General features: G+C 43.5%; 1 protein-coding gene across 1 annotated transcript in view; it reads right to left on the bottom strand.

Moving 5' to 3' along the window:
- The window catches only part of WNK4 (WNK lysine deficient protein kinase 4), a 185154-nt gene extending 170924 nt beyond the window's left edge, over positions 1-14230 (bottom strand). The window contains exons 1-2 of the mRNA XM_029572443.1: positions 13928-14230; positions 13112-13801 (exon numbers count right to left, since the gene is read on the bottom strand). Coding sequence (XP_029428303.1) covers positions 13112-13726 — 615 coding nt within the window. The 5' untranslated portion in view covers positions 13727-13801; positions 13928-14230. The remainder of the gene's footprint in view (positions 1-13111; positions 13802-13927) is intronic.
- Between the last annotated feature and the right edge of the window lie 478 nt (positions 14231-14708).

Here is a 14708-nt window from a genome sequence, read left to right as displayed (position 1 = left end):
ATTATCCACCTCAAAATGGTTTTGCTTCACCAAGTTTATCTGAAAAGCCACTTTAGCCATTATCTAAAGACTGCAATTCCCTCCTTGCCAACTCCAATCTTTCCAATATCTTTGGATCAGAGGTCATCTTATGGGCAAGATGCAAACGGGCCCCTACCTCTTCTCCTTTTAGGGCAGGAGGCCCGTGATTAATTTGCCTCTCACCGCTATCTTTAGGCACACCCACAGGATTACTGGGGAAGTTCCCACTGTATTGTCAATTCTATGATACTCTCGTATCTCTTCCATGAGCGATGTAGTGAACTCCTTATCACTAAAGAGACTGCCACTCAGCTACCAGAATTGTTTTCCTTTACCCATAATTCTTGGTCTCTGCAGATAACCACACTGGTACTATAAATGAATAAATCCAAACCAGCCAGGAAACCACGAACAACACAACAATGCTTCTCTTGGAAGCACTGTTAAATCATTCTCAGTGACCAATGATTAAAAAGGCCTAACGCTCCCCAGAGCTTTGCGAGCCTGTAGCTATCTGGGCACATAACCACACTGGAGCATGGTCCAACCATTTAATATTACCCAGATCCACCTCCACCCTTTGTCCTACTTAGGTTTTATCAATCAGAAAGTAGTCCAAGTGTAAATATGATGTGTGAGTTTTTGGAAAAAATAAAAAAAATAAAGAATACATGTGGCTCATCAGGTTTCTCAGTCTGCAAATATCTCCCAATCCCTGATTCAATAGCAAATTTTTAAGGGCATCTCTATGCTTACAGGAACCCACTGCCCCAGGCCCTGTGTTGTCGAGATAGGGATATTTAGTAATACTGAGGTCATCCCCTACTATTAGGTGCCCCTCAGCTATCAGCCCGGATAGACGATGCAGAAAAGGCCCTTGGTCAGTGTTTGGTGTATAGATATGTCAGTGTGTATAACTCATTATCCACCACAACCTTCACCATTATGTACCTTCCCTCTGTGCCTCGTAGGACCACCCTCACATCTACCACCAGATGTCAAGAGAACATGTACTGCCGAGGAAATGGCTTTGCCCACAAAAATTTTCTTTACGTTTAGTTAAATTTGTTTCTTGACAAAGATACATTTGCTCTTAAACTCTCAACCTTATGGCCTTTCCATGTGATCATGCCAGACTGTCTCACCCGATTTGCCACTCTTTCTTTTAATGAGAAGCTGTGAAAGCAGGCGAAAACATCCCTCAGTAAGTTGGAACATGGTGATCCCAGTGCTATGTGTGCCGTCTCCAACTTAACTGCTGAAACTTTGTCCTCGTCCACTCCCAGAACGGCCATGCACATGCTGCTCTCAATCTGAAAGCAGTCCCCAAACTGAGCCTCCTATGGGATTCCTCTAAAGCGTAAATTGGCCCTGCAGGACCTGGTTTTCTATATCCTCTATCCAGGCGCTTAGTTCTTCACTATCCAATAATTCCACCAATAATTTATATCCAAAGCCTCCTCCACCCTGCGCCCCCAAATCCACAATATCACACCTCATCTCGGCCACAGACTCAACAATCTTCTGCTTAGACAGGCCATATCAGAAGTGCAGTTCTTTAAAACAATTTTGAGATACGGCCTGAGCTGGTATTCCCTCTCTGTCTCTGTGTCCTCCATTTCTGCCTCTTCTCCTGAGCCCACTGCTCGTGCTGCCGACAACGCCACAAACGAAAAATGCTTCAAGTCCACTTATTTCTTCTGCATAGTCATCCTAATGCAGAAAAGAACCTCCTTCAGCTCAGTTATTGCAAACTGAGCAGCGAGGATATTTATGGATTCAGATTGGGAGCTAAAAGCTCAGGCAGCCATTTTGTCTGATGATGTCACTCCCCCCCCCCCCCCCACTCCTTTTCAAGATTCAATTTGGAGGTTTCAGTTCTTTTCTGGAGGAGATGTGTTACCTCGATCACGCGGCTCATAGCGGCACGGCGTGCGGGAGGGGCCGTTCAGGGTCCGGGGAGCAGTGGGGCTGCTTCAGCGGCATCGGCAGCGCGGGGCCCGTAGTGCTCGGGGGTTTCTCCTCCATTTTGGGAACGCCAGCTCTGCGCGTGAAGGAGAGTGAAGTCCCGCGTGATTCGGACCCAGGCCACGCCCCCTGATGTCAGACGCCGACGGAGGCCACGTTGCGCAGGAGAAGGGCTATTTAAAGAAGAGCAGTTCCCCTGCACTTTGCTTCGGCCACAATTGTTCTTGGGAGCTTTCGCTGGGATTTTGTTTGCTGTCTCTCTGTCTCTGACCCGGTCTGAATTGATTACTCTATCCGCTGCCTGCCCTTTTGGATTATCTGCTGTTGGTTCCTGATTGCTTGCCGCCTGCCCTGACTCGGACTGTCTTTTGGATTACTCTGCCCGCTGCCTGCCCTTTTGGATTATCTGCTGTTGGTTCCTGATTGCTTGCCGCCTGCCCTGACTCGGACTGCCTATTGGATTACTCTGCCTGCTGCCTGCCCCGACTCGGACTGCTTACCGGTGCACGCGCTGTCTCCCAGAGTCCAGATTTATACTCCACAAGGTAAGCGGTCTAAACTGTGGTTCCACTAATATCTGCCTGGCAGCCGTAACAAGATGGAGGTAGGGTGGAAACACACATGTGTTGGACGTGCAGAGAAGGGGTGCAACAGAGAAAGAAATTTTAAACATGTGAGGTTTTCTGTTCTGTATCTTTCCTGCCCTCGGTCTCTGTTTCATTCTAGGACTCTGGATTTCCCATCTGTTGCTAGCTGTGCGCGTCACAATAGTATTAACCTAAAACTGTAGTCAGGCACATGAAACTGCCTACACTGAAAGACTATCCTCCTCTCATTTGTAGGCATTAATTATTTAGGGGTTTTTTTATTACGGTATATTTTAGTTGTCAATGTTAGCATTATTAATTTTTATTGCACATGGCTCTGTTTTGCAAATGTAATAAGATGTAATTATTCCAGAACATGAACAAACATTAACAAAGGTTTAAATTCAATTGCGTAATAATGCATAAATATTTCTCATGTTATAAGATATCTTAAAATATCTTTCTGGTACATACATTTGTAAGTGTATATGATTTTAGGGAACCCACAAGTCACAATTTCATAAGCATGATTTAAATTAACGGGAAGGGTGTCATTATCTTGTTTAACTTTTTTCTGCCATAGATGGGTATGCAGAAATATGACTGTTTTAAGCTGTCATTTTTTTTTACATTATTATACTTTGTGTTAATGTTTCTCTCTTCCTGAAAATAAAAGGTTATAAAAAAAAAAAAACTGGAGTATTTGCTTTCTTTTAATAGGAGGGGTGATTCCTCTCACATGTTAGGACACCCAGCTAATAGACATGTACTCATTAAAGTATCAGAGCGCTAACCACCTGTCACCCCGCCCAGCAAGCCTACGGGAATAAGAAAATACAAGATGAAGGCTCGCTTTCCAACCAAGCCCAAGCCCAAAAGCTTTCCCTACAAAGCACCTTTCAATTGGTAGCACATCCTGCTGTCATCCAAAATTAGAAATGTTCATTTTTAAATATAAAAAGTACAAAAATTAAAAAAAAAAAAACCACAAAACAACTCAGCAACCAAACTCTGAACTGCTCAAACAGAGCATGGAAAGCAATGCTGTGCTGGGCCTGGAAAGCCAACAAGTCTGGCTTTCAGGTTATCCGCAATGAATATGCATGAGGTAGGTCTGTATGCAAATCAATCTCATGCATATTCATTTGTGGATATCCTGAAAACCCAATTTATTGGTGGCTCTAGAGGCCCGGAATTGCCGACCCCCTGCACCAATCCTTTCAGAAGCATTTTGCTCCCAAGCCAAATAAAGTAACAGGACAGGTGTCAAAAGGAGTGAATTAATTCACGTTTGGAGTACCCGCACAGAGGAGAAGCACAAATGTCTAGATTAAGCCTCTAGATGGGAACTGCTGTGGGACTGGGGGGAGGGGAGGCAGAAAACCTCATGTTTCATTTCATTTATTTCAAATTTATATTCTGCACATTACTTTAGTAGTTCATGGTGGATTACATAAAAGTACATCTGTAATAGAAATATAAACAATTACAACAAAGGCAGCAGAAAGGACAGGTAACCATAACCAGGAGAAACCAAACTACCATCCAATAAATGACTAAAATACAAGTAATTCTATTGCATATTCCACACAACACCAGTCCTCACCCAGGAACTCAGAACACAAACATTTTGTTCACAGTTTCAACATCTGGGATTATTTCACCAAGTCGTATAGCAGAAACCTCCTCTTTGAAAATGGATTTATGTTTGGCAGCTACAAACGTTTCAGTGTACTTTGGCCCTGTTATTTCTGCAGATGGGGGTTACAGGAGAGAAATTATGTGCGTATTAGGGATGGACAACAAATTTTTGGTTTAATTCACTTTTTCTTTTCATTCTTTTTTGTTGTTGCACTTTCTTTTTCGGTTTGATTTGTTTCAGTAGACTATGCGTGTAAAGGCTGTTTTGAATTGTATGCGTGTAAAAAAAAACAAACAAACCACAACTTATGTACATAAATTACGGAAACAAATACTCATCCCTAGTACCTAATATTTGAAAATTCAAATATGTCCCTGGAAATGCCTCCTTTAAAAACAGCTAAATACAGCTGCCTAGTGAAACTAAGCTTTATCTAGCTGCTCTGTGCAGGGCAATTTTCAGACCAAAAGTGGCAAAGCAGCAAGCTACAGTCTTGAAATAAATATTGAAAAAAAAAAAAATTCAAACCAGAAAATTAACAACTCTAGATATGGTATTGAAACACAGCCTAGTCACGAGCCTGCCATGCCCACTGCATGAAAAGGTGAGCAGAGTTTAAAGGTTAAATGTGAAGCTCAAAGATCTTCACCATCACTTCTCTAGTATTCAACTGTCTGGAGCTTCTGCTTTGGAACTTTTTAACAAATATTTCAGCTGACTACAAACTACATTGTGAAGACCGTCACTCAGAAGATGACTCGCAATGTTGCAGACAGAGCACAGGCTCCAGAATCACTTAACCGCTTGAAAAAACTCTGCCTCCCGCACTTACATAGATCAGCTGAGAAAATCTCCAATATGTAAGTCTGGCTGCCTTGTATAAGTCCTTCACCTAAGTTGCAGGAGAACTCCATTACCCTTCTCTCATCTTCAAAGGCATCAACTTTCAAAGAGTTTCCATGTCTAACTTTTGGAGTTAGGATCCTAAATTGGCCCTTTTGAAAATTTAATAGGGCTTAGCACCTAAATGTAGGCATTAGGCACCTAAATCCAGGCAAATGAAGTGCAGGCCTAAAAACATAGGCTCCTGCATTTAGGTAAAATTTTCAGCTGAAAATGTAGGCTCCTGATTTACTAAGGCTTTTCTCCCATGTGTATGGAAAAAAAAGCTTTGTAAATGAGGCCATATGTGTGTGGCTGACATTAGGGAGCTAACTTAGATGCGTAAGTCTAGGAGCTCGGATTTTTTTCCCCAATATTGGTCTCTAAATTGTGCAATCTTATAGTTACTGTTCAGGGACTATTGCCACTAGCAGGATGGGTGCCAGAGCTCTGTCAGCCCAGCCCGTCTTCACGGCACCATTTTTCACCTCCATCTGCAACAAGTTTTGAAACACATTCTGAAAAGCAACCCTGCCGGGTCTCTACCCCTACCCAACTCCCTTCGTTTTCTCTGATGCAGCTTTAGATGTCTTCTTGCCGTCCGGACAGAAGTTTTTTCTGCTGATGCATGTGGATAAAAAATCAAAAGGGATGGATTATTTAGCGAGAGAAGTAGTGAGTGCTGGCACAGAACATGTGAGTGTTGGCATTGCTGATCTCTATACCCACAGAGTGGCGTGCCAGCCCTTGATCTCATAGCTATCAATAGATTTCTTGTTCGGATCACCCCAGTCTTTCAGATCTGCTTTTGGACCTGTGGCGATTAGTTGTGGAGGCGTCTGGAGCTCTTCGTTCAAGCCTGGCATGATGGGGCAAGTCAACCACTTAACTATAGAAGGCCCCCAAGCAGCAGGCTGCCATCTTGAGTTACTGCGCTGGGACTAAGGCATGTCCCAGCAAACGGCTTACAGCAAGGCTGACGCAAAAGATGAAAGGAGAACTGGGAAGGCATAAATAATTAACAAAATAATTGATTTTAAAAAAAAACAAAACAGGTCACAGAATTCAGAAACAGGGGAAAATCTAGAATGACGGACCTGGCAGAGCCAAAGAATTATGGTTTGGTTTTGTTTTTATAGCCACTAAGGTCTTGAGTTTACCAGAAATGAAGCATTCCTCTGACATTATTTTAGTATAACAACATCTCCCTACCTTTTACACAAATCCAATGGCCAAGAGGTCATCTATTAGCCATCCCATCCCATACGCTACATACCAAGCCTCCAGCCCTCTCTGGCTTCCTGAGCTGGACTACCCTAATGTCCATCCCGAATTTTCCCTTCAGCCTTGTTGGTCTTTCCATATCTCCACAATCACATCTAGCAGTCTGACCGCACTTTAAAAACTTATCAGCAAGAAAACAAAATGAGGCAGTCAGACAGAAAATTAGTCTTGGAGGCAAATGAATGTTTGCCAGCTAATGACTGCCAGCTGTGGATCCCCTGCTGCTCGTATGTCACATCACCAAAGACAGGCTTTGTTTTAGGGGGTAAAAAAAACCCCCAAAACATCATTTGTGCACCGAGCCCTTGATGCAGTAACCAAACCAGAAAACAGTGACCCATTTACAGAGGCTCAAACCACCAGCCTGCCAAAATGTCCGACGGTCTCCGAAGGACCAGCAACCGAACATTAAGTGGATGATGAGATCCTCTGCTTTCAGATGAGCCTCTTATAATGTGTTTCCGGATATAATTTGCTTTTCTTGAAGCCCCGTTTCCTCCCAGGGCATTTCAGCAGAGTATTAATGTGCCTAAAAAAAAGTGGTGGGGGGAGAAAGGTTGTGTTCTGGTGAAAAAGCACCGGCACGCTTGGGTCACTGCAACAGCGAGATGACTTTAACCGAAACGGTCGATTTGTAAAATCAGCCAGCACGCAGTTCACAAGTGGAGCAGAAGAGCACGCAGCACGTTACACTAGTGAGATCAAGCAGTCAGCATCTGCTAAGTGTTTTTTGTTGTTGTTGGGGGGAGAGTGTGAGGGGTTTGATTCTGCCCTCCTGCAAGTCACATTCTTGTCCGATCCTTAAAGTTAGCACTTTTGGGCACAGCTTTTTTTTCACAGATAGTTCTGTTTGTGTGATGTATTTTTTTTCTGCAAATTGTCTCTCTCGTCAGATGTTGCGGGAGATTGGCCATAAGATCCATTCTCTTACAGGATCCTGTACTTGCATTGGTTTTTTTTTAACCCAGCTTTCACCTGAAAACTTCAACTGAGCCCTGTTGTGGATTAGATCAACCCTCCAGTTAGGGTGTGCCAGGATATTAAGTAAAGGACAAATTCTGCAGCCTGTCGATGGAAGAAGCCCAGCATCTAGGCAGCTGAAGAAGAAGCCAGCATAAGAAACCACAACAGCACAAAATGGATAACAACCACACACACACACACCCCAAAGCTAAGGAATGGGATGCTCATGTGAAGTCACTGGCAAACTCTTTTTATTAATGTAACATTTAGCCAGGGAAACTCAGAAGCCTGAACAGTGGGACTGTGTGTGTGGAAAGGATACAAATGTTGTCTCTACAGACTCACAAATATATTCTAGAGCAATGCTTCTCAACCCAATTCTTGGGACATACCTAGCCAGTCATGTTTTCAGGACAGCTACAATGAATACGCATGAGATAGATTTCCATACAATGGAAGCACTGCATGCAAATCTATCTCATGCATATTCAGTGTGGATGTCCTGCAAACTAGACCCATTTGTGGCACTCTGGGGCTGAAGTTGTCCACTCCAGCATTAGGCCCTTGAGTCTTTTATTTCAAAAAAATGCCAAGGCGGGGCAGAGTCACTGAACCATGCGCCAGTATGGTTCACAACCATGCAGTTCAGTTTTCAGGGAAAGCCAGACCCTCTGAAATAAATACTTACATATCAACATGATATGCCATACTGGGTCAGACCAAGGGTCCTTCAAGCCCAGCAACCTGTTTCCAACAGTGGCCAATCCAAGTTACAAGTACCTGGCAAGTACCCCAAAATTAGATAATTAATAAGTAATAGCAGCTTGTGATTTAACAGCAGATTATGGATTTTTCCTCTAGGAACTTATCCAAACTTTTTTTTTAAACCCAGTTACATTAACTGCTGTAACCACATTCTCTGGCAATGAATTTCAGAGCTTAACTATGCCTTGAGTGAAAAATAATTTTCTTCGGTTTGTTTTAAATGAGCTACTTGCTAACTTCATAGAATGCCCCCTGGTCCTTCTATTATCTGAGAGAGTAAATAACCAATTTACATTAACTTGTTCAAGTCCTTTAATGATTTTGTAGACTTCTATCATATCCCCCCCTCAGTCGTCTCTTCTCCAAACTGAATAGTCCTAACTTCCTTAGCCTTTCCTCATAAGGGAGCTGTTCCATGCCCCTTATCATTTTGGTCGCCCTTCTCTGTACCTTCTCCATCGCAATTATATCTTTTTTGAGATGCAGCGACCAGAATTGTACACAGTACTCAAGGTGCGGTCTCACCATGGAGCGATACAGAAGCATTATGACATTTTCCGTTTTATTCACCATTCCCTTTCTAATAATTCCTAACATTCTGTTTGCTTTTTTGATCGCCACAGCATACTGAGCAGATGATTTCAATGCATTATCCACTATAACACCTAGATCTCTTTCCTGGGTGGTAACTCCTAAAATTTCGTAACTACTGCATGGGTTATTTTTCCCTATATGCATCACTTTGCACTTGTCCATGTTAAATTTCATCTGCCATCTGGAAGCCCACTTTTCCAGTCTCGTAAGGTCCTCCTGCAATTCATCACAATCTGCTTGAGATTTAACTACTCTGCATAATTTAGTGTCATCCACAAATTGATAACCTCACTCATCTTATTCCTTTCCAGATCTTTTATAAATAGACTAAATAGCACTGGTCCAACTACAGATCCCTGAAGCATTTCACCGTTTACCCTTTTTCCATTGAAAACTGACCATTTAATCCTACTCTCTGTTTCCTGTCTTTTAACCAACTTGCAATCCACAAAAGGACATCGCCTCCTATCCCATGACTTTTTCATTTTCTTAGAAGCCTCCCATGCGAGACTTTGTTGAACGCCTTCTGAAAATCAAATACATGACATCTACTGGTTCACCTTTGTCCACATGTTTATTCACCCCTTCAAAAAAATGTAGATTTGTGAGACAAGACTTCCCTTGGGTAAATCCATGCTGGCTGTGTCCCATCAAACCATGTCTATCTAAATGTTTTGTGATTTTATTCCTTATAACAGTTTCCACAATTTTCCCAGCACTGAAGTCAGGCTCACCGGTCTAGTTTCCCGTATTACCCCGGACCCCTCTTTAAATATAGGAGTTACATTGGCCATTTTCCAATCTTCAGGTATGTCGGATGATTTAATGATAGGTTACAAATTAATTGAAATAGGTCTAAAATTTCATTTTTTAGTTCTTTTAGAACCCTGGGGTATATAACCATATGGTCCAGGTGATTTACTACCCTTCTGTTTGTCAATCAGGCCTACCACATCTTTCAGGTTCACCGTGATTTGGTTCGGTTGATGTGACCCATCACCCCTGAAAACCTTCTCTGGAACATCCTCCAGTAAATACCAAAGCAATCGTTTAATCTTTCCACGATGGCCTTATCGTCTATAAGTGCCCTTTTAACCCCTTGATCTTCAAATGGTCCAACCGACTCTCATGCAGGCTTTCTGCTTCAGATATATTTTAAGAAGTTTTTTTGTGAGTTTTTGCCACAATGGCCAACTTCTTTTCAAATTCTCTCTTAGCCTGTCTTATCAATGTCTTACAATTAACTTGCCAATGCTTAATCATATTTTCTTCTGATGGATCCTTCTTCCAATTTTTGAGTGAAGATCTTTTGGCTAAAATAGCCTCTTTCACCTCACCTTTTAACCATGCTGGTAATCATTTTGCCTTCCTTAAGGTGTGGAATACATCTGGTCTGTGCTTCTAGGATGGTATTTTTTAACAATGTCCATGCCTTTTGCACTTTTTACCTTTGTAGCTGCCCCTTTTGGTTTTTTTCTATTTTTCTCATTTTATCAAAGTTCCCCTTTTGAAAGTTCAGTGCTAGAGCCATGGATTTACTTACTGTCCCCCTCCCAGTCATTAATTCAAATTTGATCATATTATGATCACTATTGCCAAGCGACACCCCCCACCAGCATTACCTTTCTCACCAAATCCTGCGTTCCACTAAGAATTAGATCTAAAATTGCTCCCTCTCTCATTGGTTCCTGTACCAATTGCTCCTTAAAACTCTTTTATTCCATCCAGGATCTTTATCTGTCTACCATGCCCTAATGTTTCACTTAAACAGCCAATATTGGGGTAATTGAAATGTCCTATTATTACTGCACTACCTGTTTGGTTAGCTTCCCTAATTTATCATAGCATTTCACTGTCCTTCTCACCATTTTGGCCAGGTGGATGGTAGTATACTCCTATCACTATTCTCTTCCCCAACACACAAGGGATTTCTACCCATAAAGATTCAATTGTGCATCTAGTCTCACGCAGGATATTTATCCTGTTGGACTCTGTGCCATCCCGGACATAAAGCACCATCCTGCCACCAAGATGCTCCTCTCTGCCATTGCGATATAATTCTTCCCTGGTATAGCACTTATCTCATTGGGTATCATCTTTCCTCCGTGTCTCTGAGATGCAATTAAATCTACTTTATCCTTCACTGCTTTACATTCTTCTCCAATCTTACTTCTTAGACTTCTGGCATTAGCATACAAACATTTCAAAGTGTGTTTTTTGTTTGTATTTACATTCTGCTTTTCAGTTGACAGGGATAAACTGGAATCTTTTAGCTCAGGGGAGTTTTTAATTATAGGCACTTGGACTACTTTATTGACAGTTTATTGATTTTTATTATTTTATTTGTATTATTATTATTATTATTATTACTATTATTATATAATTTATATTTGTATTATTTGTTTAATGTTTATTGTTCCATGTACACCATGCCCATGGTATTTCTAATTCTGGTTATCTGTAAACCGAAGCGATATGTACTTGTACATGATCTTCGGTATATAAAAGCTTTTAAATAAATAAATAAATATTATTGGAACCTCTCTGTTCGGATGCCCTAACTCTAATGCTTCATTAGAATCCTTTCATTTCATATAGAATGGTGCAAGGGACTGTGAAAACTAAGATGACATCAAATTTGAAAAACAATTTGGATTTATATTTAAAAATTTATATTAAAATTTATATTTATAAACAATCTGCATTTATATTAAATCAAAATGATTCTGTACTATTGGTTATGTGCGAACGACTGCTCTGATACTGACTCTGATTTATTGTAATCCGCTTTGAGTCTAAACCAGATAAAAGTGGAATATCAAATGTTTGTAAATAAATAAATATTGTGCCTTTTAAGTTATTGAGTGTTAGCTGTATGTTATGGGCTTGCTTTTATGGGATGAGAATTATGTAAACTGCTTTGTTTATTTATGTTTGATGCTACTGTATTCATGTTAAATCAGAACCTACCTTGGGCACACTTTAGGAGAGACAGGCTAGAAATCTCATTAAATAATGGAATACATACATTTCATCCAAACAGAATCCTATTTCAATTTGCAACTTGCAAAACAAACATAGGGGGACAAATGCTCTGCTACTACAGATCTGGTGCTTAGACCGCATAAGGAGGGAGCTATAAGTGGTATAATGTTATTTCTCCCCAGGATGTTTCAGGATAACACTGGTGTTAGTATCCCGAAGTTGGGTAAACGGCAGTACAACAAAAGTAGTTTTCAGGTCTGGGATACAGTGTGGCTTCAAATTCAAACCAGGAGGGCTACAGCTACTCATCAGGTGGAAATATTTTACTTCTATGTGACTGTGCAAATGGGCAAAAATCAAGCTTATTTTTTTTTTCATTCAAAGTTGAGATTATCTTATTTTTATTAAAAAAAAAAAAATCCACGAACTTCTTTCTAAATATGGATTCTATTCTAACTTTCAAAACAAACTAACTGCTTCCCTGTGAAGCACACTTTTTCCCCTGGTTCACAGTCAGATTTTGACTGAGATCTCTGAGCGGCTGTTAAGATGAAGCAGAATTTTCTCTCTAATTTCTGGGGGGTTTGTTTGTTGTTGTTTAGCAGATCTCACAGCGTGGGGACCAACTTTCAGGATGTCAGTTTCCCTACAATCCCCTGTATCTCTCATAGGATATCTGTGCTGAAGACTACAGTGTTGGCCATAAAAGGTGGATAAAGCCAAACGCCGGGAATGCTGGAATGGGCTAAATAAAAATGGTTCATTCTGCCCTTCTTGTGTCCTTGCCCTGAGAAGGCTGGCAGGAAGGGAATCCACCCAGAACTGGCTGAGGCAAATTTATCTGCAAAAGACTACCAGGGGGGGACCTGTTGGTACAGAGAAAACAGAGGCGATATAGGCCCCATTTGGTCCACCCCGACCTGCCCCTTGCCTACTACTTAATTTTAGCAGCAGCAGCAGCTTGAACTTAGGCGCTGGCCTTTATGAAAGACGGCGATCGCACATACAGAGGCTCCAAAAAAGTTCAACTCGCCATCTCATATTCTGTTCTAAATCGCAATTCCCTTCGAAGGGGGAGGGAGGCGGGGGGGACCCCGATTTATTTGTTTAATTTGTTTTTCTTGTTCAAATGCCCGTGGTGCTAATAACAGTTCAACAGTTCCCTACCCTGGAAAGGGAGCAGGAAGTGGGGACATCAACTGTTTTTTGATCAATCGAATAAACTAAAGTCAAGAATTGAAGGGCGCGGAATAGGTCGGAAGCTCTAGCCTCACGCGTGGAAAAGAAAATACTAAGAAGACACACACACAAAATGAGACAAATTGTAGCGGCGGCTAAAATGGCCCGATTAGTTCTCCAATTAATCACATCAGAAGTTGCAATTATCGATGGATACGAATTAAGGAATGCATCTGCTGACCTGCAACTCGCACCAGGCTACCTCCACCGTGGTCTCGGTGTCCAAGCCCTTGTAGACAGTTTTGAAGGAGCCCCTGCCGATCTCGATGTTGAATTTCAGGTATCTGCCGTCCGGGGAGGTGGCTACGGCTTTCGTTTCGATCTCTTCGGACTCCTCTTGCTCCCGCAGGTTCTCCGAGGAGGGCCGGGGCGCCGCGGCCACCTCCGGCCCGCGAGGGCCACCGCCGCCCTCCTCTTCTTCCTCGACCACATCGGGGATATGAGCGAGGGGAAGGGGGGCTGCCGCCAGGTCAGGGGCCCGGGCCAGCAAGGGGCTCCTGGCCTCCGGCTCCTTCTCGTCCAAGAAGTGGGCAGGATCCGGGGGCCAACAGGGGCCGGAGCCAGGGGGGTCGTAGCCCAGCAGCTCCAGCTGGGCCGAGCTCCTGCGGTTGAACTTGTAGGCGCTGGCGCGGGGGTCCCTGCCCGAGAAGCGGCGCCTCCGCAGGGCGGCCAAGCCGGGGGTCGGGTCGCCCGCCCCCTCGGGCAGAGCCGAGGCGAAGGGGAAGCTGCAGCCGGCCAGATCCACCTCCGTCTGGGACATGGCCGGAGCGGCCCCGGGCACGCCGACAGCAAACATCGGAAGTTCCACGACAACAGGAGGCTGCTGCTCCACTTTAAAAGGGTGAGGCACCTTCCATCTTTATGTTTGCACCTGCCGAAGAAATAAAAAAAAACAACATAAAAATATTTTCAGCGACTGACTGAAAAATGTAAGACACCAGCAACTTCAAAATAAAATGCTTTCACTTGCCATGGAGGGATGGGGAGGGATCAGTACCTGAAGCTCCGGGGTGAGAAGTCCTCGTAGATCTGGTTCGGGCGATCACTCGGTTACCAGATCGGCTTCCAGTCCCGCTGCATTGCTCCTTATTCCTGCGTAACCTCCTACGATTGCGATCAAATTAAACCCGCCAGTACGCCGGGGGAAGAATCTGGTTCCAGCTCCGGGGCGATGCACTTTTTAGGGGGGGGGGGGGGGGGGTTAGTCTGGCAGGCACTGATTGACACGCACACCCCGTGTGACAGGGCTTGAATGTATTTAACAGGGCTGCCTGTGTATGTACACACACCGCCTCGCCGGCCCGCCTCCCCATGCAAAGCGGCCACGAGGAGCTCCGCCTTTCCGCCTATAAAATCATCAAGAGGCGAGGCAAATCCGTCTCGTTCACCCGCCTGCTGCCCCGCACCGACCTTCTGAATTCATTATATATTTACACACACACAAATGTAAGTAGAAGAAAATCTGAGTCCCACCCCGCTTACTGTCCAGAAACCAAGCGGCTGAAAGTCCCGCCGTCTCTGCAAATTAGAATGCGAAGCCTCGCCCCTGGGGCGGGCCAATGGCACAAGACCGCGCCCCCCATGCAAAGTACCAGCGGGCTGACCGCGCCCCCTCGAGTTTGGATCTGCGATCGGAGTTCCGGCTCGGGGAACGGATCTTTTTTAGATTCAGGAATGTTCCTTCACTCTCTTTCTGCCGGTGATAACTGGGACAGGCGAGGGTTTATGCTTCGGTTGCCGAACGTGGTCGATCCATCACCAGTGACGGAGTTAGGGTT

Source organism: Rhinatrema bivittatum, chromosome 12 (assembly GCF_901001135.1).
Source record: "Rhinatrema bivittatum chromosome 12, aRhiBiv1.1, whole genome shotgun sequence".
Classification (NCBI taxonomy): Eukaryota; Metazoa; Chordata; class Amphibia; order Gymnophiona; family Rhinatrematidae; genus Rhinatrema; species Rhinatrema bivittatum.
This window is presented reverse-complemented; position numbering and strand designations above follow the sequence as displayed.